Here is a 23,171-nt window from a genome sequence, read left to right as displayed (position 1 = left end):
TATATTATTATACGTTAATTCTTGCCTGTGCTATTATATAGAAATGTACTGATGTCATTCATAGCATCTTGTTTGTATTAGTTTTGAAGGATTCATATTAGCCATTCCGACATTTATTTCGACATTTGAAAAGTTTTTCTTCATTTATTTGCTTGTTCTTGTAATGCAGTGTTTCAATAAACATTGGAAAATTGTATTAATAAACAAGTTCTGAATACAATGAAGTTCCAAGTGTAATATTTAGTGTTCATCTGTTATTTGCCAGTAATTCTTGTTTTATCCTTTAGTTAAGTGTTTTTTAAAAAAACACAAAATTTCTGTAAGAAAACTAACTGTGAGGGATAATGATAATGTCATTTATAATAAAATTATAATTAAGAAAAAAATATTACTGATTATGAATACTTATAAGAGCAATGTTTTTATAAGTGATACTGGTTGATGCCATTGTTTTGATTTTTCATTTATCATGTAATAAAAAGAAGGAAAAGAAAGAAGAACATGAAATTCATACTTTTTGTTACGATATTTACCCACATTAATATAACTTGTGACTCAGTCATTACATAGACATTGTTATGAGAGGTAATACAAACCAATTTTGTAAAGTTCTTATGATTTATTGAGGAGATATTTAAAATACCATTTCAATGAACACTCTGAACCATCCCTACATAACAATGCTACAGTCTGCCTGATATCTGTGAAAATAAGATTCCTACTTACAAATACAAATTATGGTTAATTTAATATACTAATAATTTACTCTTCTTACTTAATGTAATAAATAATGTTTAAATTTTTTATACTAAGGTATAAAAAATCTGATTTCTGCTACAATGTTATTGTTTATTTGTTGATTTTGTTATACAAACAATAATTTTTCAAGACTTTTTGAAAAGTGATTGATTTTTTGATGTTATATTATTATTATTATATTTTCAATATGCCAGTTTAAAAAATGCTTGTGATACTTCCTTAGACAATAATGAGAGCAATTTTATGCTGTTACACTATAGACTGATACATGGTGTATCCCCACCACAATGTGGGTTCTACTTCCACAGTCACCTCCAAAACCTAGGACACATTTTATAATTCCACAGTATAGCTTGTACTCTAGGATCCTTTTTAAAAATATGCAGCATATTTTATTTCACGTTAATGTGTTTTGTTTAAGGCTTGAAACTTTATGGTTAAAATACATATAATGAAGAGTACAATATGAATTAAAGAAATTACTTATGATCCACTTCATGATTTAAAACTAAGTATGTATATTAAAGTTTTATGACAAATAAGTCTACCTTTGCAGCACACCATCCACATTCGGGATAAACTGTGATACACTCTCCACAAGACTTCTTTGAAACACATTGACTTGGCTTTAAATGATCTGAAACTGTAAATACATTGAGAGAAAATGTTAGAATTTTAAAAAATATAAACATAGTGTTGTAAATAACATGACCTAGGCATCTCATATAATTCATAGGTCTTTGGTCTCATCTTAGCCTTCAGGTCAATGTATTAATATCCCACAAACAGATTCATATTATCTGGTCCATACTGTGATATCTTTTTATTGATAACTTGTTAAAAGAACACGATGATTTACCATATATTAATCACATCTCTATTTCATTTATGTAATGGTACCATACGAAATGTACAGTGAAACACAATGAAGATGAAAGAACTTACTTTTACAATTAATGGTTTAATTACCATATTAGAAATGTATCTTTGCATAGTAGAAATTGAAAATTTAACAGTAATTTAGGTTGTTGATGTTTTTGGGGAAAGCCAACAGAAAGGATACAATGTAAAAAAGAAAACTAAAAGGAAGAGGGACACCTCAGACAAAATCCATTAGATAGAAGTGTTACACTCTAACTTGCCCCAAAACATGAACAGTGTATAACATGTCCTCTTTCTCTCTCTCTCTGCTTTATACACGTAGAGAGACAACTTGCAAGTTAAAATATCATGTGTTAATATCTTTCAATGTAGCTTTAAAGCTGAAACATAAAATCAATAATTAAAGTTGGGTAGCTGATAACAATCACACTGAGGTAAGCTACAACTGATGATACATAAAACACTAAATTATATACAAGAATCAGGACAATGGAAATTATGAGACTAAAGGCAAGAAAGATTGCAGAACCACTTACTGAAAGGTCCCAATACAGTATCCTAGCAATTCTGATCAGTAGTGTATCAAGAATACTTAAGAAATATTTGTGTTTTTCCTCTTCTCACTAGCATGTAACTTTTTTATATTATCTCACCGAGTTCATTATGGAAACAACTGGTCATTCTTACCTTGGCTATAAACAATAATGGGCATACATATGATCCAGAAACTTGTCTTTGTTTGTAGAGTTTTCATAATTAAGTAGAATAACCTGGAATAAACAAAATGCATCATTACTACTTATTTGTAAGTGTAAAATATTCACTAACGTAATTCAGTACTTTTCCAACAAGATTTTAAAACAAAGTTAACAATAAATAATGTTTCTTTGTATTTTTTAGAAAATGCAGTCAAATAATTAGGATGTGACTGTTTAGAGCTACCATTATTATTATGATACACTGGATTTAGTTGCATGCTACTACAACATAGATTAATAGTAACTAACGCAAAATCACCAGTGACGGTTAGAATACCATCCACATACTGAATGATTTGAAAATAAATTACAAGGAGAAACAAATAACAAATCTGCTAGCCCACCATCAGTGATCAGTTTCCAATGGTGCAAAAAAGATATGCATATATGGTTTTAGTTACAAAAAAACTAAAACTATACATAGGCCTATATAACACCGCAAAATACAAGCCTGAATAAAATAAATAGTAAAATTGTAAAACTATCATATTTGATCAACTAATCTAATGGAATAAAGATCTTTTTGAAATCTGATGCTGAACTTTTTCATCTTTGTCAGTTTTACAACTACTAAAAGTACGCTTTAAAAGTTATTGTGACTTAAAACATTCAGTTTTGTGTTTCAAATTCATATTTCAGGCTAAAATTAGTTTTACTTTACTTTTGCTATCGTAGAAGTTAATTTGCAACTTAAGAGATTTGGCTGAAGAAAGCATAAAGCTGAATGTGAAATACGATACTCTTAACGTTTTCCAAGTTTAACTGAACAAGTAAAACTTAATTTTAATATTACAAGTATTCTCAAAACTGACGAACATGCGTAAAGCTAACATTAAAATATTCGAAATAATAATCATACAAAAGAAAAACATACGTACGCTCATTTTAAAAGAAGTTAAAATATTTCTCACTTGTAGCAGTACCTCAAACAAGAAACGGTTAATGACGTACGAGTACTACTAATAGTACAGAGATTCTTGGAAACAGATAAGGAAAAATGACTTTTTTTCTTGACTTGAGCGAATCATTTATATGAATGTTAACCTTGGTTAAAAACTTGGCTTTTCATTAAATACATATTTACGTATACTTGCATTTTAAACATACTAAATATTTTGATTTGACAAAAGTTCGTTGACCCACCTCTAAAAGTTTAACTCCTATCGATCATTATGCTTTTATTTATTTCAAATCCAACGGATACACCAAACTAGTTGCAACTTGTATTCTTCCACGTGTTTTAATCAGTAGGGTAGTTACAGAAAGACAGATCTACAGAATTAAAAATAAACATGTTTGGGAAAGGACGATGGAGAAAGGTCGATCTTTCTTCGATGGTCTTAAGTTACACAGAGATCTATTTGAAGCCATGCTATTCGCCTGGCATCAGTCAGCAAAGGTACTGCATGACAGCAAAAGCATCTACCACTGGGCAAGTCATACACGGCCACTGTTGGCTTTACAAGTGTAAAACATCTTCCTGTTTCACTTTTCACTAATCAGTTACATTTACTTATCTCTCTAATTTTCGCAGTTTCTTTTTAGAGGTATAATTATTAAACAGTTTTCTTGTTGATTAAGTAACCAGTCACTGCTTGGGAAAAAGTATATTGTTTACATTTGTTAATTCGAAGTAACTCAGTTTTTGGTGGTATTGATTATTTTGTTACTTTGACCATTTTTCAGTCTAATTATTAATTAATGTATTCTTTAGATATTCATTTTGAAGGAACATTTGTTTTATAAACGGGCATCTTGTAGGTTAAACCTTTTAAGCTAGGGCGTTAGGCTTATCATTAAAAGTTGAAACATTTGTTAAATTTCTCACGATTTACAAATAGCTTCAAGACTAATATATTATCATTATACTTAACAACTTCGTGATACATTTTCAATTTATACCGCATTTTTAAATAATGTGTTTTTAAGTCGCGAGTAGAAGACTTGGGTGCTAAATCAGTATTCTATTTTTTAATTAAAAATATTCCAAAAATTTGATAATGTTTATGGACACGATAATGGCCTGACAACCTTACCGATTTAATTGATAGTTAGAATAGGTAACTAGAATAAAATATCATAATTATATTTTTAGTTTCCATCCCCCCCCCAGTAACTCAGCGAAAAGCTTAAAATCTTATGACGCCACGGGTATCGAAACCCGGTTTTTAGCGGTGTGAACCCGCAGACATACCGCTGTGTCACTAGGGGACACCAATAGATGTATTCAACATGATTACTATTGTACCAGTTATTGTAGCTAAAATTTCATTGAAAACATTATTTTATTTGTTGATTCCAACTTTTCAAGAATATCTAATTTTTGATAAATTACAAAACTGGTAGGAAATTATATCCTTATTTTTATTGCTCAATTGCAACGAGGTAAAAACTATGTGTGTTTGCACGCGATCAATGGCGTCCGTAAACGTTTTTCCAGGGTTACAAAGTGGTGTGAAATTATGAAGTGAATAAAAAAATTGTAAATTCATGTATTTATGCTAAATGAATAAAGAAATAATTGTGTTTCTAATTTTCCAGAGAAGGGAAAGAGAGTAAGCCAATTGCAAGCGATCAGTTTCGAAGTAATCTATTAATTTCTTTAAAATTTTCAACGTTGTTGATGCCAAGCTCCTATTGCATCCTCTTTACGTGTGGCCTGGCATGGCCAGATGGTTAGGCACACAATTCCAATTTGAGGGTCGAGGGTTCGAATCCTCTTCTCGCCAAATATGCTCTCTCTATCAGCCGTGGGGATGCTATAATGTGACGATTAATCTTAATATTCGTGGTAGCCCAAGAGTTAGCGGTGGGTGGTGATGACTATCTGTCTTTCATTGCTAATTTAGGGACGGCTAGCGCAGATAGTTCTCGTGTAGCTTTGTGCAAAATTCACAACAAACCAAACAAACTTCTTTTCTTGAATATGAAGCTAAGCTAACAGAGGATCGTGATGAAGCGGAAAATTTATCCAGCATCAAACTTCATGGGAGATGAATAATAACACAATAACATAAAAAGAGTAGGTGCAGGTAAATACAATGACGATCCTCATTCCCTTTCGAATATTTAAAACAAAAGCCACAGGACAGTATAAAACAATTTACTACAATGATGTCATCCAGGACAGTACAACGTACTGAATATCTTTAAACTTCCTTTGTAAAAGTTACAAAGCACTTGCAAACTCAACCTGTAATTAAACTGGTAGTCTAAACAGATATTTGTAGCTTGAGAAAATGACGTGAACACTATTTACAACTCAGTTTGTTAAATTTCATTTTAGTCTTTGTTGTAGGCTTAGAAAATAATTTTTGCATTTTGATTCAATATGTTATTGTATTTTTCGACAGTTTCTATCCCCCTTTTTAAATTAACAGTTTTCGATTGTCTTGTAAGGGTAATACACCTACTGATACCAGGACTTTCTACATATTTGTAAGGGTGATACACCAACTGATACCAGGACTTTCTACATATTTGTAAGGGTGATACACCTACTGATACCAGGACTTTCTACATATTTGTAAGGGTAATACACCTACTGATACCAGGACTTTCAACATATTTGTAAGGGTAATACACCTACTGATACCAGGACTTTCTACATATTTGTAAGGGTGATACACCAACTGATACCAGGACTTTCTACATATTTGTAAGGGTAATACACCTACTGATACCAGGACTTTCTACATATTTATTATCATTATATAACGAAACGTAGAAACGACACTTTTCCGTAATAAGATACCGGGACATAACCAGCCTTTAATAACCTAAACGACAAAAGCCGACAAGTGTGAAAGTAACTGGCCACTATCCTTTATGAACATAATAGTTCTTATTAAACTTTTGAAATATTCTTATTGGTGGTGGTGGATCGTGTTAAAACACCAAGAGACGAACAACTATTGATGCAAAAGAGAGAATATGATCCAGAAGTTCTGAATTAGAACCAAAAGTATTTAGAGACAATAACATAAGTTGCAATTGCTAAAGAAACTGTAATAGAAAGTGTTTTAATTATTTCGGTACAGTAAGGCCAAAAAGCAATATTTGAGAAACCAATCGATCAATTAGCTTCATATTACCTGAATAAGTTTATAAACATAATACCTAAACTAAAATTTTTCAAGATTCTTGCAGATTACAAAAAAAATCTCAATTATGAAAATAATTAACATCACTTTGAGTTACTAGAAGAGAAACAGAGATAGAAAAATCACAAGAGTTCATGATTATACATGGACAGGTGGTTAAGGCGTTCGACTCGTAATCCGAGGGTCGCGGGTTCGAATCCAGGGCACACCAAACATGCTCGCCCTTTCAGCCGTGGGGACGTTATAATGTTACGGTCGATCCCACTATTCGTTGGTAAAAGAGTAGCCTAAGAGTTGGCGATGACTAACTGCCTTCCCTCTAGTCTTACACTGCTATATTAAGGACGGATAGCGCAAATAGCCCTCGTGTGGCTTTGCGCGAAATTCAAAACAAACACAAACCAATCATGATTATGCCATCATCTCACTCGTTCCCGAACAGGCCATTCTGCTCTATGATCCACCAGAGAATCATAGAAGATTATGAAATAAATCGCATTTTTATAATGACGAAACAACGTGTAATTAGAATAAGATTTTGATTAAAAAAGAAAGTACGTTGAATAAAATGTATTTATTCTTGAACATTTTAAACACATTTAATTCATATAAAGAATGTACTACATGTTTGTACATCTGGAAATATGTATATTTAATTTAATGTATTTATGTTTAAGTAAAAAATGGTATTTGAATGTTTTTGCTAAAGATTTTCTGTAAAATTATATTCTGAAGTCACGAAATCGGTCGAAGAAATTAGTAAAAGAAAGAAAAAAATAGAAAGTTGTAATATTTGTTCTGTTATAAATTTCTATTCATTTTACCACTATACATATAAGGAATAAATGTAATACATACACAGACACACAATAATTCAGTTTCAAAAGAAGTTAATAATGACGTCAAAGTTTCTGACTGCGTCGTAAAACAACTATGTTTAACTTAAAACTAAGGAATTGCACAACAGAATTTTTCTGTCAGTTTGGCACTGTTAGTTATTATTGAGAACACGAATCTAAACGTATCTCTAAACTCAATAAATAAAATAATAAAAGACAAACGAAATATCTATAAGAAGAAAGGTTAACCTACCAATAACATGAGCACCCGATGTTACACGCACATCTGGATTGTAAATGTTTTCTTCAATAAATATTTTCAATCCTAAATAATAGAGATTTGTGAATAGTAGTTTGCGCTGCCATCTACCGAAAACAGAAATAATAAAAAGTATTCTCAGAAGATATAATTGCATTTACCAGCTTATAGTTTTATAAATATATGGGCCCGACATGGCCAAGTGTGTTAAGGCGTGCGATTCGTAATCTGAGGGTTGCGGGTTTGTATCTCCGTGGCGCTAAACATGCTCGCCCTTTCAGCCGTGGGGGCGTTTTAAAGTGACGTTCAATCCCAATATTCGTTGGTAAAAAAGTAGTCCAAGAGTTGGCGGTGGGTAGTGATGACTAGCTACCTTACACTGCAAAATTAGGGACGGCGAGCATAGATAGACCTCAAGTAGCTTTGTGCGAAATTCGAAAACAAACAAACATAAATATACAGAATGACTCAGATAAATACTGAAACTAAAATACTGAACATAATCTGTATGTGATAGTTTATTGTCCGTGATTGCTTAGCGGTATGTATGAAGGCTTATAACGTTAAAAACTATTTCTGTACCTGTGGTGGGCAGGATACAAATAGCCCATTGTGAGATTTAGGCTTAAAAAAAACAACAGATTTTTGAAATTTATTAGCACGTGCCTCCATCTATACATACGTGGAAGAGACTTAAAATAGCTTTGATAAAAACTATGAAATAAAGTTGTACAATCATAGTTAATGCAAATAAAATCTGAGGTTGTTGGCCAGTGTAACTAGAAATGCAATTAAATATAATATGAACTTACATTTGCTTACGCCAGATACTAATTTTTAATTAGTTTAATACCTTTGTGTTGAGTGTGTGTGTATTTTTCTTAGAGCAAAGCCACATTGGGCTATCTGCGCAGCCTACCAAGGGGAATCGAACCCCTGATAAAGTATACAGTATTAAAACTATTTTGGAAAAAAAGACAACACAAGTAACGTACGTGCATGAGACATCCCTCAGTAGTTAAGTGGTAAGTCTACGGAATTAACATCAGAGTTTGGATTTCCTATCGTTGACAGAACACAGACAGCACATTATGTAGTTTTTGTGTCAAAAAACAACACGCAAAAATCGCTCTGAAACGAATAATGGCACCTAAATGGGGAAAATTTATTGACGATACAAAACGTATTTGCAGAAAAAGAAGCGCATAAGTTGTATAATTCATTGTTACTTTGAAATATTTTTATATAAAAGCCCTTGAATTTACAAAAATCAACATACCTTCTTTTAACGCTGCTGTACAGTTTATGTATAAATGTAAAATATTGTTTCAAATGTTGCCTTTTACAACTTATAATTCAACGAAGTTAGATGAGTTTTTCATCAGCTTCTTATATCGTCAAGATATCGTTTCATTACATTCCCGGTAGGCTTAGGGCAATGGTCTTGCTGGAATTTGAATCCCAGTACGACGAGTCATTTTTCTGACGGAATATTATAATCTCCCTGTATTTATAAGTAGCTAGGGTGTTATAAATTCTGTCTGGTCACCAAACACTTGGCTGAGATGCAGCCCCAAACGTGTAGTGATTCTCTATTCATGTTTAACTGTAAATGTTGTACTTTGGTTGTGATACTATTTTCCTCTCTGCTGTCGAACAGGCTATGGCTGAGTGTCGATAAACAGTTTCGAACTTAGATTAATATTTTTAGAGAATACGCGTCTGCAGTTTTTCTCATTCAACTATTTATGACCTGATGTCAAGTACAACATTTTGGTTCGTATATCTTTTCTAGCAGCAAATATGGTCACCGACAGTTATATTTATGGATTATCTATCACCTGTTACTAGATGCCACTCTGGTTACCATGGAGAGAATACAACTTATTACAGATCTCTTTCTTAATGGTCCTGGCATCCCAAATTGATTCATATATTTTTTCTAATACTATTACAAAGGCTAGCCTTAGCTTGGAAATTCTAAATCCTCAATATGAACACATCTTTATGATCTGGGAGTATAAATATTTAGCGTTGGAGTGTTTTGGTGTTTTGAATTAAGCACAAAGCTATACAATGAGTTATCGGTGCTCTGCCCACCACAGGTATCGAAACCCGGGTTTTAGCATTGTAAGTCCAAAGATATACCGCTGAGCCACTGGGGGGCTTTTAGCGTTGGAAAGGGCTATTAAAATTATTTTAAAAAGCGATACATTTTCGGTGGCACTAAACACTGCCAAAAAATGCAAAAGTGTAGTTCTTATACAAGTCATCCTATTATGACTTTACATCATCCCTGGGTGTAACGTGTCTTGCTGATTTTCATATTCAAAATGTTATTAATATAACATATTCAAGCCCATATATTTCCTTCTCTTTAGGGTTTTATGAGCTTCAAAACAAAAACATGTTAATTGATTTATGTTGTAAAATTTAAAAATTCTCTAGATATATTTTGTTTATGAGCACACTGACGATGTTCTTTGTTTTTTTCACGTGAAACTGTTTAGTTAGATATTTAAGAATCAACTTCTTTTGTTTGTAAGTGTAATTTTTTCAGGGTTCCCAAAACTCAGTTATTGTAGTTTATTGTAAGTTTTCTTCGAAATGCATATGATGCACTCATTCCTCGTTCTCTAGTTACAATAATTCTTTCTTTGTTTGCCTCTGGGGGAGTTACGTTTTTCAGCTTTATTGTTAAGCACAATGTTATAAAATGGTTTGTTTGTTTGTTTTTGAATTTCGCACAAAGCTACTCGAGGGTTATCTGTGCTAGCCGTCCATAATTTAGCAGTGTAAGACTAGAGGGAAGGCAGCTAGTCATCACTACCCACCGCCAACTCTTTGGCTACTCTTTTGTCAACGAATAGTGGGATTGACCGTCACATTATAACGCTCCCACGGCTGAAAGGGTGAGCATGTTTGGAGCGACGGGGATGCGAACCCGCGACCCTCAGATTACGAGTCGCACGTCTTAACGCGCTTGGCCATGCCGGGCCAGTTATAAAATGGACTAGATGTGCTACCTACCGCATATATAAAAACCTGATAACTATTTATAATTTCTCAGACTTTCCATTGAGCCATTGTGGAGTTGATTGACAAATGAAATATAGATTCATTGATCTTGTTATCAGATGTGAAAACGTATATTTAAAACATTCATGTTTCCATGTTCTTTGAGTGAATATTTGAAAAGTTTCTTCCAAAAACATCCATACTTTTATTCCTTCAGAGTTCCTGGTGAGAAACAACTAAAATTATATGTTTTATGAAAGTCCCTTTAATTTATGTAGAAACACATAAAGTCCACTTTAAATAAAAGAAGTTCGCCAGGTCACTCATGAGTTGTACAAGACTATATTATTGTACGCGTTATTTTTTATATTTAAATTTAAATAGTTGTTTGCTTGATGGAATATGTTGTTTTTATCCAGAAATTTTTACTAGTAAATAGAAAAGGAGTACAATAGAAATATGAGAATCAAGAATTCAGTGAATTAGTGAGTAATTAGTAAGTTATGCAGCTTAGTGTTATTAGTGTTCGAGTCAATAAGTGTTTGTTTGTTTGTTTTGGAATTTCGCACAAAGCTACTCGAGGGCTATCTGTGCTAGCCGTCCCTAATTTAGGAGTGTAAGACTAGAGGGAAGGTAGCTAGTCATCACCATCCACCGCCAACTCTTGGGCTACTCTTTTATCATCAAATAGTGGGATTGGCCGTAAATTTATAAAACCCCACGGCTGAAAGGGCGAACATGTTTGGCGCGACCGGGATGCGAACCCGCGACCTTCAGATTACGAGTCGCACGCCTTAACACGCTTGGCCATGCAGGGCCAATCAAAACGTAAATAAATCTGATTGAAGACAAAATTGATGAAGCTATTGAAGATCCAAAGAAGGATTACAACAAGATAATTGAAGAAATACTGTAATGGTAAAATCGCAGGAATAACAATGTAAAAAGAAATGAATAATAAAATAAAACATTTGGAAAAGAAATTGGTAAACGAAGTGATGAAACCAGCCATGGCTCTTTTTGTGTCTGCCCAAGAATTTCCAACATAAAACACTATATATGTGTTACTAATCTTGTAAATATGGTACAATTTGTGAATTTCTGAAACGAGACATGTAAAAAGGGAATCTGAAACTATATTGTCTTCAAATGATCTCGACCCAAGTGATTATATTACATTTCTGTTGATCAGAAATGTAGCTATTAGTAACCTGAGCTTTTCTGAGGTTAATGAGTGAGGATTAAATATTCCTTCAAGTGGATTAACTATTTCCAGTTCAAGACATTTATTCAGGGTTCAATATCCCGCGGTGGACACAGAAGATATCCTAATGTAGCTTTGTTCTAAAACAAACAAATGAATAAACTGTGTCATCAAAGTATCGCCCCCAGTGGCATAGCGCTAAGTCTGAAGCTTATAACGCTAAATGCCAGGTTTCGATGGACGTAGTGGGCACATCACAGAAGGCTCATTGTGTAGCTTTGTGCTTAAATGTAAACAAAGTGTCTTCCGAAGTCATTGTAGTTGTACTGGTGAAAGGTTGGTTGTTGTATAATTGAAGGTGAATGTGTAGTAGAGCTTTAATGTGAAAGTGAAGTGACAAAAAAGAAAAAAAGATAGTGGCTACTGTATACATGAAAGTCAACAGATGTTTGCTGATGTATTACTAAAATAGCGATCAATTTATTAAGGTATGACCTGGTGATTAAGGTGCTGTAATCGCAATGTGCAGTTCAAGGTTTCGAATTTTCATTACTGAACATGCTTGGTCTTTCAGCAGTGAGAGCGTCATAATGTGGCTGTCAATCACGCTTTTAATTCGAAGCAGAGTAGACCAGGAGTTGGCGGTACGTGGTATCAACTAAGTGACTTCCTTCAACCTTATCACTGTTAAATTAGGGACGGTTAGCGCACGTAGTGATCGAGTAGGTTTGAGCGAATTTCAAACCAAACCAAATCAAAGTAATTGTTTCCGTGTAGTTGTACCTTCGACCAAAGTGTTTGTTGTTTTATGGATGACGTGCCACTTAAAGTGTTACTTATTGTAGCCATATTAAAACTAATGACTTCTGCGTATATGAAGTTTCAGTCAACGTGTTAGCTGCTATGTCAATCAACGTGTTAGTCGTAAAGGATGTGTCAATCAATGCATTAATTGCTACAGATGTACCAACCAACGGATTAGCTGTTACCTATGTGTAATCAACGTGTGAGCTGCTGTTGATGTGTCAGTCAACGTGTTAGTCGTAAAGGATCTGTCAATCAATGCGTTAGTTGCTACAGATGTGTCAATCAAAGTGTTTGTCGCTACAGATATATTACACAACGTTTGTTTGTTTTGGAATTTCGCACAAAGCTACTCGAGGGCTATCTATGCTAGCCGTCCCTAATTTAGCAGTGTAAGACTAGAGGGAAGGCAGCTAGTCATCACCACCCACCGCCAACTCTTGGGCTACTCTTTTACCAACGAATAGTGGGATTGACCGTCACATTATACACCCCCACGGCTGGGAGGGCGAGCATGTTTAGCGCAACGCGGGCGCGAACCCGCGACCCTCAGATTACGAGTGGTACGCCTTACGCGCTTGGCCATGCCAGGCCATATATTACACAACGTGTTAGTTGCTTCTGGTGTGTCAACCAACGTGTTAGTTGCTACTGAAGTGTCAATAAACCTGTTAGTTGGTACTCATGTATGAGTCAATGTGATAGTTGTTAAATGTGTCAATCAATGCGTTAGTTGCCACAAATGTGTCACGCAACGTGTCAGTTGTTACTGTGGTGTTAATCAACGTGTTCGTTGCTACTGGTGTGTCAACTAATGTGCTAGTTGCTATTAGTGTGTCGATAAATGTGTTAGCTGCAGCTGATTCGTCAGCCTACGTATTAATTCTTGTGTATATGCTATAGAAGCCAAAGTATTAATTGGCATTGGTATATACATGAAGGGCCCGGCATGACCAGGTGGTTAAGACATTCGACTCGTAATCCGAGGGTCGCGGGTTCGAATTCTCGTCATACCGCACATATTCGCCTTTTAAGGGGCGTGGGGGCGTTATAATGTGACAGTCAGTCCCACTATTCGTTGGTAAAAGAGTAGCCCAAGAGCCGGCAATGGTTGGTGATGACAAGCTGCCTTCCCTCTAGTCTTACACTGCTAAATTAGGGACGGCTAGCGCAGACAGCCCTCGTGTAGCTTTGCACGTAATTCAAACCAAACCAAATATACGTGAAATATTTAACTACAAATTATTTACCAATCAAAGTATTAATTGCTACTGATGCGTTATTCGATACTTGTGTGCCAGTCAATGTGTTAGTTACTAAATATGATAAATTTACGTTGAGGTCAAAGAATTAGTTTCTACATTGATCAGCTACTTAAAAAAAAAATAAACAAAAGATAACATTTCTTTGTAAATAATTATGATACCCAATGAACCCACTTTTTTCTTTTTGTATTCCAATTTAATTTTCTTTTCCAACTTTCGCGATAAAGCATAACGTTATCCTGCAATACGGTTAAAATACAATGTAGTCTCTACGAAATATTATTTAGTGAGATAGTGTGCATGCTTTTAATCAGATGAAAGTTTTCAAGTCACGCGAGAATTCTGATTTTATTACCTCTCTCATTTCGTTAATGCTGTTATTCTAACTGTCCTTCATGTTTGATATATGTGCCTGTTCAGAGATCGCACTCACAAAATTCTTCAGCTCGTCAGACTTGTGAAATCATCTTCTCTAAACAATCGTATCCACCTGAAAAACTAGTAGAACGGGAAAATAGGAAATATTACATGTGCGACAAAGGTAAACTGGTTAAATTACGTGTTCTTATTTGCATTAAAGCTGATTAAGCTTCCTTCAGACATCTACTAGAACCTCCATCACTTAATTTGTAGTGGACGTGCCAGGTTCAGAACTCGAAACTTTCTTGTGAATAAAAGCGCCATCTAGTATTGTCCTAGTATTTACCTACAAGTAACCTGGCTAGAATTGGACATTTAAAAGGAGAAAGTGGGACAACGCGGATATTTCTTGTCTTGTTTTTTAACTCACGACTTAACCCATCTCGTGATTCTACTAGTTGGACACCTGCACCCACGTGATTACATCCTTTTGTAGATTTGAGGTGCAGTTATATCTCAAAGATTGCCAGATAATGCGGCGGATCGTGAGAAGATACGAACAACTCGTTTTGGCTTTACTAATACCATCCGCCCCCTCATACCAGTAAAGCAACTTGTAATATGAATGCGAAGTTTCAAACCTTTTCTTTTCTTGTGTCGGTTTCAAACGTGACGAACTTAGCAATGATTCGCGTTTGTTAAGAGGAATAAACAATGTAATAGTAGTGTAATCAAAGTACCTCTGGCATAAGGAGGGGCACGTGTGTTTTTGTGTGTGTAATAGTACGAAATATATACCAGTTCAGCTGACCAGAGGATTTTACGGACGTAAGAAAGGAGGTCATATTCAGTGGAAAGTTTCATTTTACCAACTTCTGTTAGAATATTCTGAGCCAGTGTATAATTAATAGTCTTCGGTCACTAGTCGTGACCACTTTTTGTTTCTCGTGTGTTTATATTGATATTAATTATACTGATCATAGAAGCTATGTTAATTTTTCACGTGGAATACAGCGTCCTCTATTTTGTGCGATTTAGTTATCCTAATGATATTTTTTTTCAGCTTTCATTTTTCCCGTGTTGTCATGGAAATGATCCGTTGACTTCCATACAAAAACTAGTTTTTGTTACAGAAACATCTTTACTTACACTTTCTAACTTCCAATATGAACATTGTGCGTATCATTTCCTCAATGTGCCTGTAACTCTGAACTGCAACATCCCGTTAGTACCAGGACATATTAAGGCATGTTCTGTGCTCGTGACTCTGGGCACGAGAGACTTTTCTTCGTAAGTCCAGTACCGATATATATTCATATAGGCCAAGGAAACTTGCCTCGTGAGCATTACACCTTTCTGCCGGTAATGCCAGTTCACGGTGATGAATAACCTACGAAAATAATTCGCAACGAATTGCCTACGTTCCTGGAAACGTGCACTTTCAATCGAAAGGTAAAATAGACAAAAACAATTGAATGTGCCAAAATAATCCTAAAATACCACTTTTACAAAATATCCAACAAATATATTTGTTGGTTATTTCATTTTTGTGTAGAGAGAAGTACATTAAAAATAATTGAAGAGCAGAATCTCAGAACCTGTCTATTATATTACACTTTGTTAACGGAGAACAAGCCTAGGAACTATCCTGTTACATTAGCTCGGCATGGCCAGATGGTTAGGGCACTCGACTAGTAATCTAAGGGTCGCGAGTTCGAGTCCAAGTCACACCATACATGCTCGCCCTTTCAGCTGTGGGGAAATTATAATGTGACGCTCAATCCCACTTTTCGTTGATAAAAGAGTAGCCCAAGAGTTAGTGGTGGGTTGTGATGAGTAGCTGCTTTTCTTCTAGTCTTACGCTGGAAAATTAGGGACGGCTAGCGCAGATAGCCCTCATGTAGCTTTGCGCGAAATTAAAAAACAAACAAACAAACCTGTTATATGTTAATAATAATGTAACAGGTTTGTTTAAAAATGTCCTGTTGTACTACTATTAGGCTCGGCATGGCCAGATGGTTGAGGCACTCGACTCGTAATTCGAGGGTTCGAATCCCCGTCACACCAAATATGCTCCCCTTTCCAGCTGTGGGGGCGTTTAATTTGGGACGGCTAGTTCAGATAGTTCTCGTGTAGCTTTGCGCTAAATTTAAGCAAGCAAAACTATTAACACACAACAAGTCTTAGAAACTGTCCTTACACAATATTGTGCATGCAGGACAAGCATGATTAGTTACATATTGTAAATGCAGGACAAGCATGATAAGTTACATATTGTAACTGCAGGACAAGGATGATAAGTTACAAACGTTGAACAATATAAAATTGTAAACTGTTTCAACATTGATTGCAGACACGAACTTTGTGTCTATTCTTCTAAACTATCGATCAAGTAATCATTACCTTAACCTTCGTTTCAATATGATGTTTTGTTTTTTTTATAAAACATTCCTTAACTATTAAAGATATTTCTTTAGTTCGATCCGTTAGCATCTGGGATAAGACTTAGAGAAACTGTATTATTTGATGCTGTCCTATTATTAGCTTTTATTTATAAATCACTGTGGAAGCTACTACATCAACTATGTTTGCATTTCATTTAAAAGTATAACTTTATCCATAGAACAATTAAAGAATTCACAATTAAAACATTATAGAAAGGAACATGATATGGAAAGAAACATGATAGCAGTTTTTTATATTTTGTACATCTTTCGAAATAAGCTTGAAACAGACTAAATACAGATAACAATTTATAATAATAAAAGGGCGCGTCAGCGGTTCTGCGTGTTTGACCGCCATAACTCCAAGAGGAAAGAACCTTTGAAACCTGAGACTTTGCACTCATACGAAGTGGACCCTGAGGGTGTACACCTGCATATTATTACTTATCTACGTGCTCATGCGCATTTAAAATATATCAACCTAATAACACGAGTGCATCTTTTTAATGAGGCAAGCTAGCGAAAAACCATATAGAAAAGAAGTTGTTCCTTATATTACAAACAAAAATCACAGACAGATACGCACAAATGTTAGTGCGCACGTGTCTGTGTCCACCATAAGGTTGTGCAGCTGGATATTGCTTCGTATCTTGAGAGACAAGCTAACAAAAAACTTATAGAAAAAAATATGTCTTCCATAACATCAAAAGCGAAGAAAAGCCAGTGCGTTTTAGTAACAATGCGTTCCAACATTTTTTTTACATTTTGCTTACTAATAAAATTATAGCCTAATATTGTTGTTAAGAGGTTATGTGTTGAAAGTATTAAATGAAATTTATAAACAAAATTGAAATAAAAATATTTATTGTTTTCTAATAATAGAGACTCCGTTAATTAAAGAGGTTTATTTTTTTATTATTCAAGTTTGAAAACAGTGTATCTGCTGTGTCCACCGAGAGGAATCGAACCTCTGGTTTTAGCGTTGTAAATCCGAAGACTTACAGAAGACAGGGAAGGTTATCTTTATGAACAGAACACATGCTGTTAAGGAACAACAAAAGTATATAAATTATACTTTTACACTAAAATGGGTTTATAATACACACACTGATACAGTTATCCAGAATAAATCAACCTAATAACCCGAGGAAAACCAGGTACTTCCGCTAGTGTATAACGTAATGTCATGAATGGTGCCAGCTTTGCCCTACCGTTTGTATAATAAGCGAGGTTTAGTATAAGAAAAATTAAACACAAATAGTTTGCTAATAATACTTTATTTTTTATGCTGCTTTGTTAATAATTCTTAATACAAAACATGTACATGAACATCGAGGCCATATTTATTTATGCCAATATAACAGGTGTTGTGGGTTTATGGCGCATGCTTAAGTTAAAGTGTTTTTGTTTTGTTTTTTCTGGGAAGTAAGTAATAAATAAACAATGTAAAGTTGAGTTTCATCATTACTAATTCCAAGTCTAAAAGTATCGATAAATCCCGTTAGTTAGTATATGCTCAGTATAATGCAGAGAGCAGTTCACATTAATTTGAAACTCTTTTTAGATAAAACAAAATATACATTTTGACTCAGTCATTTAAACTGAAGTGTGGCTTATTGTTCAGAGTTCATGGTCACCAAGCTATCGGGTATTTTCTGTGACGGATTTACTGTTATACATTTATTTTAATATCTGCGTTTGTTTCAGTTCGATCCATGTGAGGTATATTGTTGGACCTGTCCTGTCCCGCCTGTTCTCTAAATGTGTAGAAGATTATCGAGAGTGAAAATCAACAATATATGTTTTTTACAAAAATATTAGCTTAACTTCGAATATTGTTGAACGTTCGAGAATCTTGCCTAATTGGTATAAAATTTAGCCGAAAGACTGTAAAATAATATTGTTTGGTCAGCTACAGTCACAATACTATAAGCCTCGGAAACTATAATTGTGATTAATGCTTATTAATCGGAGAACTGCCGAATTTGACGAGGAATATTTATATATTTCGAACATTACAAACTATTAAGCTTCAGTAAATTAACTTCGGACGTTTATATTTCTACAAGGACATTAAGTATCTTTGTCGGTAAAAAGTCAGCTTGTGTGAGGCCAGCTAAGAAAAGACAGATAGCTGGCTTAAGCGAGGTGTGACAATACCAACTCAGAATTAATTTCTCGACCAGACAGAAGAATCGTTATAGTTTGTAAAACTCTTGTATATAAAGCAATATTTTTAATAACTATTTGTAATAACCGTTATTATAAATTGTATTGTTACTTGTATATTAAAATATAGTTGTGTTAAAAAACAAAATTATGTGTAACAATCTTGTTGACAAATATACTAAATTTGGTATATATCAAAATTTCATTTAACTTCTAAACTAAAATTAAAATTTCCGGCTATCTGAGATAGTAATACGTTACGTACGTAATATAATAAGTTTGAGACCCGATCGAGATAATCGTAACATTTGATACATTAAATACAATACTACAGCTGTACATGTGCATTGAAAGACACGTACTTTAATGTAAATATTCATTATAGTTTTATTATACTGGGATTTAATTAAATAAAACAATAAAATAATTTTACTTCTTCTATTTTAAAAAGTTTCTTCAATCATATTTCAATAGTACGTGAACAGAATTTGATATCAAATTAAAACACGCTGGACAGTATTTGAACTGCATGCAATAGCGTTTGATCTGCATATAAATTTCTCCTTACGGAGAGTTTTTATTAAATATTATTGTAAATAATGTTTTTAAATATTATTTTTAATTCCTTTAATTAATTATATTTTACTGATTTGTTTGCAGAATTATTCTCGAGCTCTCCCATTTTTATTACCATTATTTTAAAGGTGATTAAAACAAAACAAGGGCCCGGCATGCCAGGTTGTCAAGACGCTCAGCTCGTAATCTGAAGGTCGCAGGTTCGAATCCCCGTCGCACCAAACATGCTCGTCCTTTCAGCCGTGGGGGCGTTATAATGTAACGGTCAATCTCACTATTCGTTGGTAACAGAATAGTCCAAGAGTTGGCGGTGGGTGGTGATGACTAGTTGCCTTCCCTCTAGTCTTACACTGCTAAATTAGGGACGGCTAACGCAGATAGCTCTCGTGTAATTTTGCGCGAAATGGAAAAAAAAACACTTTATAATAAATTTCGCCTTTTTTTTATAGAATTAGTTACTACAATTCAAAATTTTCTTGTTTTTCGGTGTATTTCACACCTGTACATATATTATACATACAAAATTACACCATTTTCTCACCAAATTTGTTGGTTTATTTGTTTTAGGGTAAAGCCACATTAGCCTATTTTTTTTACATTTCGCAGGAAACAGGGCCCCGAACTTTAACGTTGCAAGTCCGTAGATATACCGATCGAGAGACCCACGTTTGTTGGAGTGAACACAAAAGTTGTTACGTGTTAAAGTGTGAAATATACGTGTTGAGAATAATGAACAGTTCTTAATCTAACGTTATAGTCCATAAAATGAAAGTGTGGCGCCTGGCTTCAAGCGTAGCTCAGCCCAAGACCAATCGTAATCTACGCTTTCTAAAGGAGGAGGTCGAGACCTCGATGACCTGAAATGCTTTAGCAATCACGGATAGGTACAGCAGGGCGTTAGCTCATAAGGCACCAAACACACATAGTTTAAGGCTGTCCAGAAGATACGTTACACGTAAGTAGGTTAACCCTGGTGTAACAATATTCAAAACAAAATTCTGTAGCGAAAGTTGTTTTTTGAATTTCCCGCAAAGCTATATGAGGGCTATCTGCATTAGCCGTTCCTAATTTAGCAGTGTAAGATTAGAGGGAAAGCAGCTAGTCATCACCACACACCGCCAATTCTTGGGCTACTCTTTTACCAACGAATGGTTGTATTGACCGCCATATTATAACGCCCCCACGGCTGAAAGGGCGAGCATGTTTGGTGCAAAGGGGATTCGAAACCGCGACCCTCAGATTACGAGTAGAGTACCTTAATCAACTGGCTATGCCGGGCCCCACTGAGGGGAATCGAGTCCCTGATTTTAGCAATGTAAATCTGTAGACGTACTGCTGTATCAGCGGGGGACTTGATGAAACGTAAAATCAAGTAATTATTGTAAATAAACTTCTTATTAATAAGGTATGACAGTTTTGTACGCATATCCTAAAATATTAAGAAGAAAAACATAAACAAATACGCTAGTTATAGATTTTTAAAATCCATTATGAAACAATTATATATGTATTAATTTATTTTATTGTGAAAAATGTATTTTAAAATATTTAAGATAACAAAAAAGTGTTATAGTACATACTAATTACCTCGTACGACGGGTATCGACAGGAAGTATTTCAGGGCACGTATAGTCACTAATAACAACAATAATAAGGCAACACTTACATCATTTTGTTCTATGTATCTAATGGTTTATGCAAAATTTCGATAAAATTCAACTCTAAAGTGAAAGCCATAAACAACACTACTTGGACTCACCTTAGCGGATTTCAAGGTTCGTTCTCACGTGCGGCCTTCAGCTGCTAGTCGCGTGACTCGATATTATAGCTTCTTATGAAACCAAATCATAATTGTGCCATTCAAAACAAACGTTTTGCTTTATCATTTTCAAACCAGATTTTGTATTTATCGGTATTGCACGCACGTACGTTTTACGATAGAAAATCCAGTGTACTTAAAACAACAGTCGGGAATGGTTGCACACAGTGGTTGTATTTTCGCATAACATATCGTTTGTAAGTTAACCGCAAAGCTACATAATTTGGTCTGTCCACTACGGGTTTCAAATCCCAAATTCTAGCATTCTAAGTCTGCAGACATAGCGCTGTGCCAGCTATTAATATTTGACGAACTGGAGAAATTCGGAGGCTTCATTGGCTCATTGGTGAGTCTGAAAGCTAATAATACGAAAAACAAAAAGGTTTTGATATATGTTGATGGGTACGATATAGACAGCTCATCGTGTACTTTTGCGCTTAACAAACAAACAAAACAAAAGGCGAAGCACGTTTCAGCTTAAAGAGACACAAATTAATATTCAGACTTACATTTCTACATGATAACCATTATCCTACACCTGGTCCACTAAAGTAAGTAAAATAAACTATTGTTATATTTAATATAAATAATTTTGGCGAGACCAACAACTGTAGATTTATGTAACTGTTCTTTGTGTAACAGTCAGCTAGGTGCTAATTTCAACAATATAAAATGACAATTAATGCTTCAAAGTAAACTATATTTTACAAATCATTTACCATTGCATCACAAAGTAAACAGCTGACGTCTCTATTAACATTTCTAAAAGTCTCATTTGAAAAACCGGTTTTCATGTTCTTACACAATGATCGCAAAATACTTTCAACTACGAGCGATTTACGATATGCGACTTCTATTGAAATTAAATGGAAAAGTTTCAACTTTTGCGATTTTATTCGACGTTCGGTGCCATTACAAACAAACATTTCGTTGACTGTTACTTAGAACTGGAATTTTCACTTTGAAAGTCACGTTATGCAAAACGTGGACTATATGGTCAAGTTGTAATTTGGAATAACTGACCAGAGGGAAGGTAAAATAGCATTGTAATCGAATAACAGGATTGACTGATACATTTATAACGCACTCATGGCTGAAGAAAAGAAATGTGTGCAGTGACATCATAGTTTTAACTTTAGACTGTAACACTGTCAGGCCACACCCGATCCAACAGTTACGATGTTTATTTGTTTTTGAATTTCGCACAAAGCTATTCGAGGGCTATCTGTGCTAGCCGTCCCTAATTTAGCAGTGTAAGACTAGAGGGAAGGCAGCTAGTCATCACCACCCACCGCCAACTCTTGGGCTACTCTTTTCCCAACGAATAGTGGAATTGATCGTCACATTATAACGCCCCCACGGCTGGGAGGGCGAGCATGTTTGGCGTGACGGGGATGCGAACCCGCGATCCTCAGATTACGAGTCGCACGCTTTAACACGCTTGGCCATGCCGGGCCACCAACAATTACGAATACCATCGGATCATTTTAAAACTTTAAAGTTGGATTGTCATATAGAACATAACAAAAAAAGTTCTACTTTAAAGAATAAAAAAAGGAGAAGAGAAGGAATACTGTTAAAGAAAAAGAAAACTTGACACATACAGGCCTTATTATAAGCATCAGTGACCTTCCTTTCAAGTTCGAAAGGTCGGCCCCCAGTGGCAATTTCCCTGAGATATTTTAAATCAGAAAGGATTAATACGTACGTGTACGTGATGCTTTATCATAGGTCTCCCAAGATTATTTGGGAAAAAACCCCGGAGACCAATTTTTATGTTGCCCCTCCACAAGAATTTTTGTGAAATGACGCCCTCCTCACACACACACACACACAAAAGGTGAAAATATTCATTATCGGCCGCAATGGGCCCATATATATGTTTGAAAATATGAATATTAAACTGACTGTA

General features: G+C 34.7%; 1 protein-coding gene across 2 annotated transcripts in view; it reads right to left on the bottom strand.

Moving 5' to 3' along the window:
- The window catches only part of LOC143246472 (integrin beta-PS-like), a 46,270-nt gene extending 42,468 nt beyond the window's left edge, over positions 1-3,802 (bottom strand). The window contains exons 1-3 of one of the 2 annotated variants that reach the window (XM_076493240.1): positions 3,543-3,802; positions 2,329-2,411; positions 1,308-1,402 (exon numbers count right to left, since the gene is read on the bottom strand). In XM_076493240.1, the coding sequence (XP_076349355.1) occupies positions 1,308-1,402; positions 2,329-2,395 (162 nt within the window). In that variant the 5' untranslated portion in view covers positions 2,396-2,411; positions 3,543-3,802. Of the gene's footprint in view, positions 1-1,307; positions 1,403-2,328; positions 2,412-3,277; positions 3,479-3,542 lie in introns of those variants that run through there. The other variant, XM_076493239.1, reaches the window with a different exon arrangement.
- Positions 3,803-23,171: the final 19,369 nt, after the last annotated feature.

The sequence above is a fragment of the Tachypleus tridentatus genome, chromosome 3 (genome assembly GCF_004210375.1).
Source record: "Tachypleus tridentatus isolate NWPU-2018 chromosome 3, ASM421037v1, whole genome shotgun sequence".
NCBI lineage: Eukaryota > Metazoa > Arthropoda > Merostomata > Xiphosura > Limulidae > Tachypleus > Tachypleus tridentatus.
The sequence above is the reverse complement of the archived record's forward strand: the minus strand, read 5'-3'. Positions and strand labels throughout refer to the sequence as shown.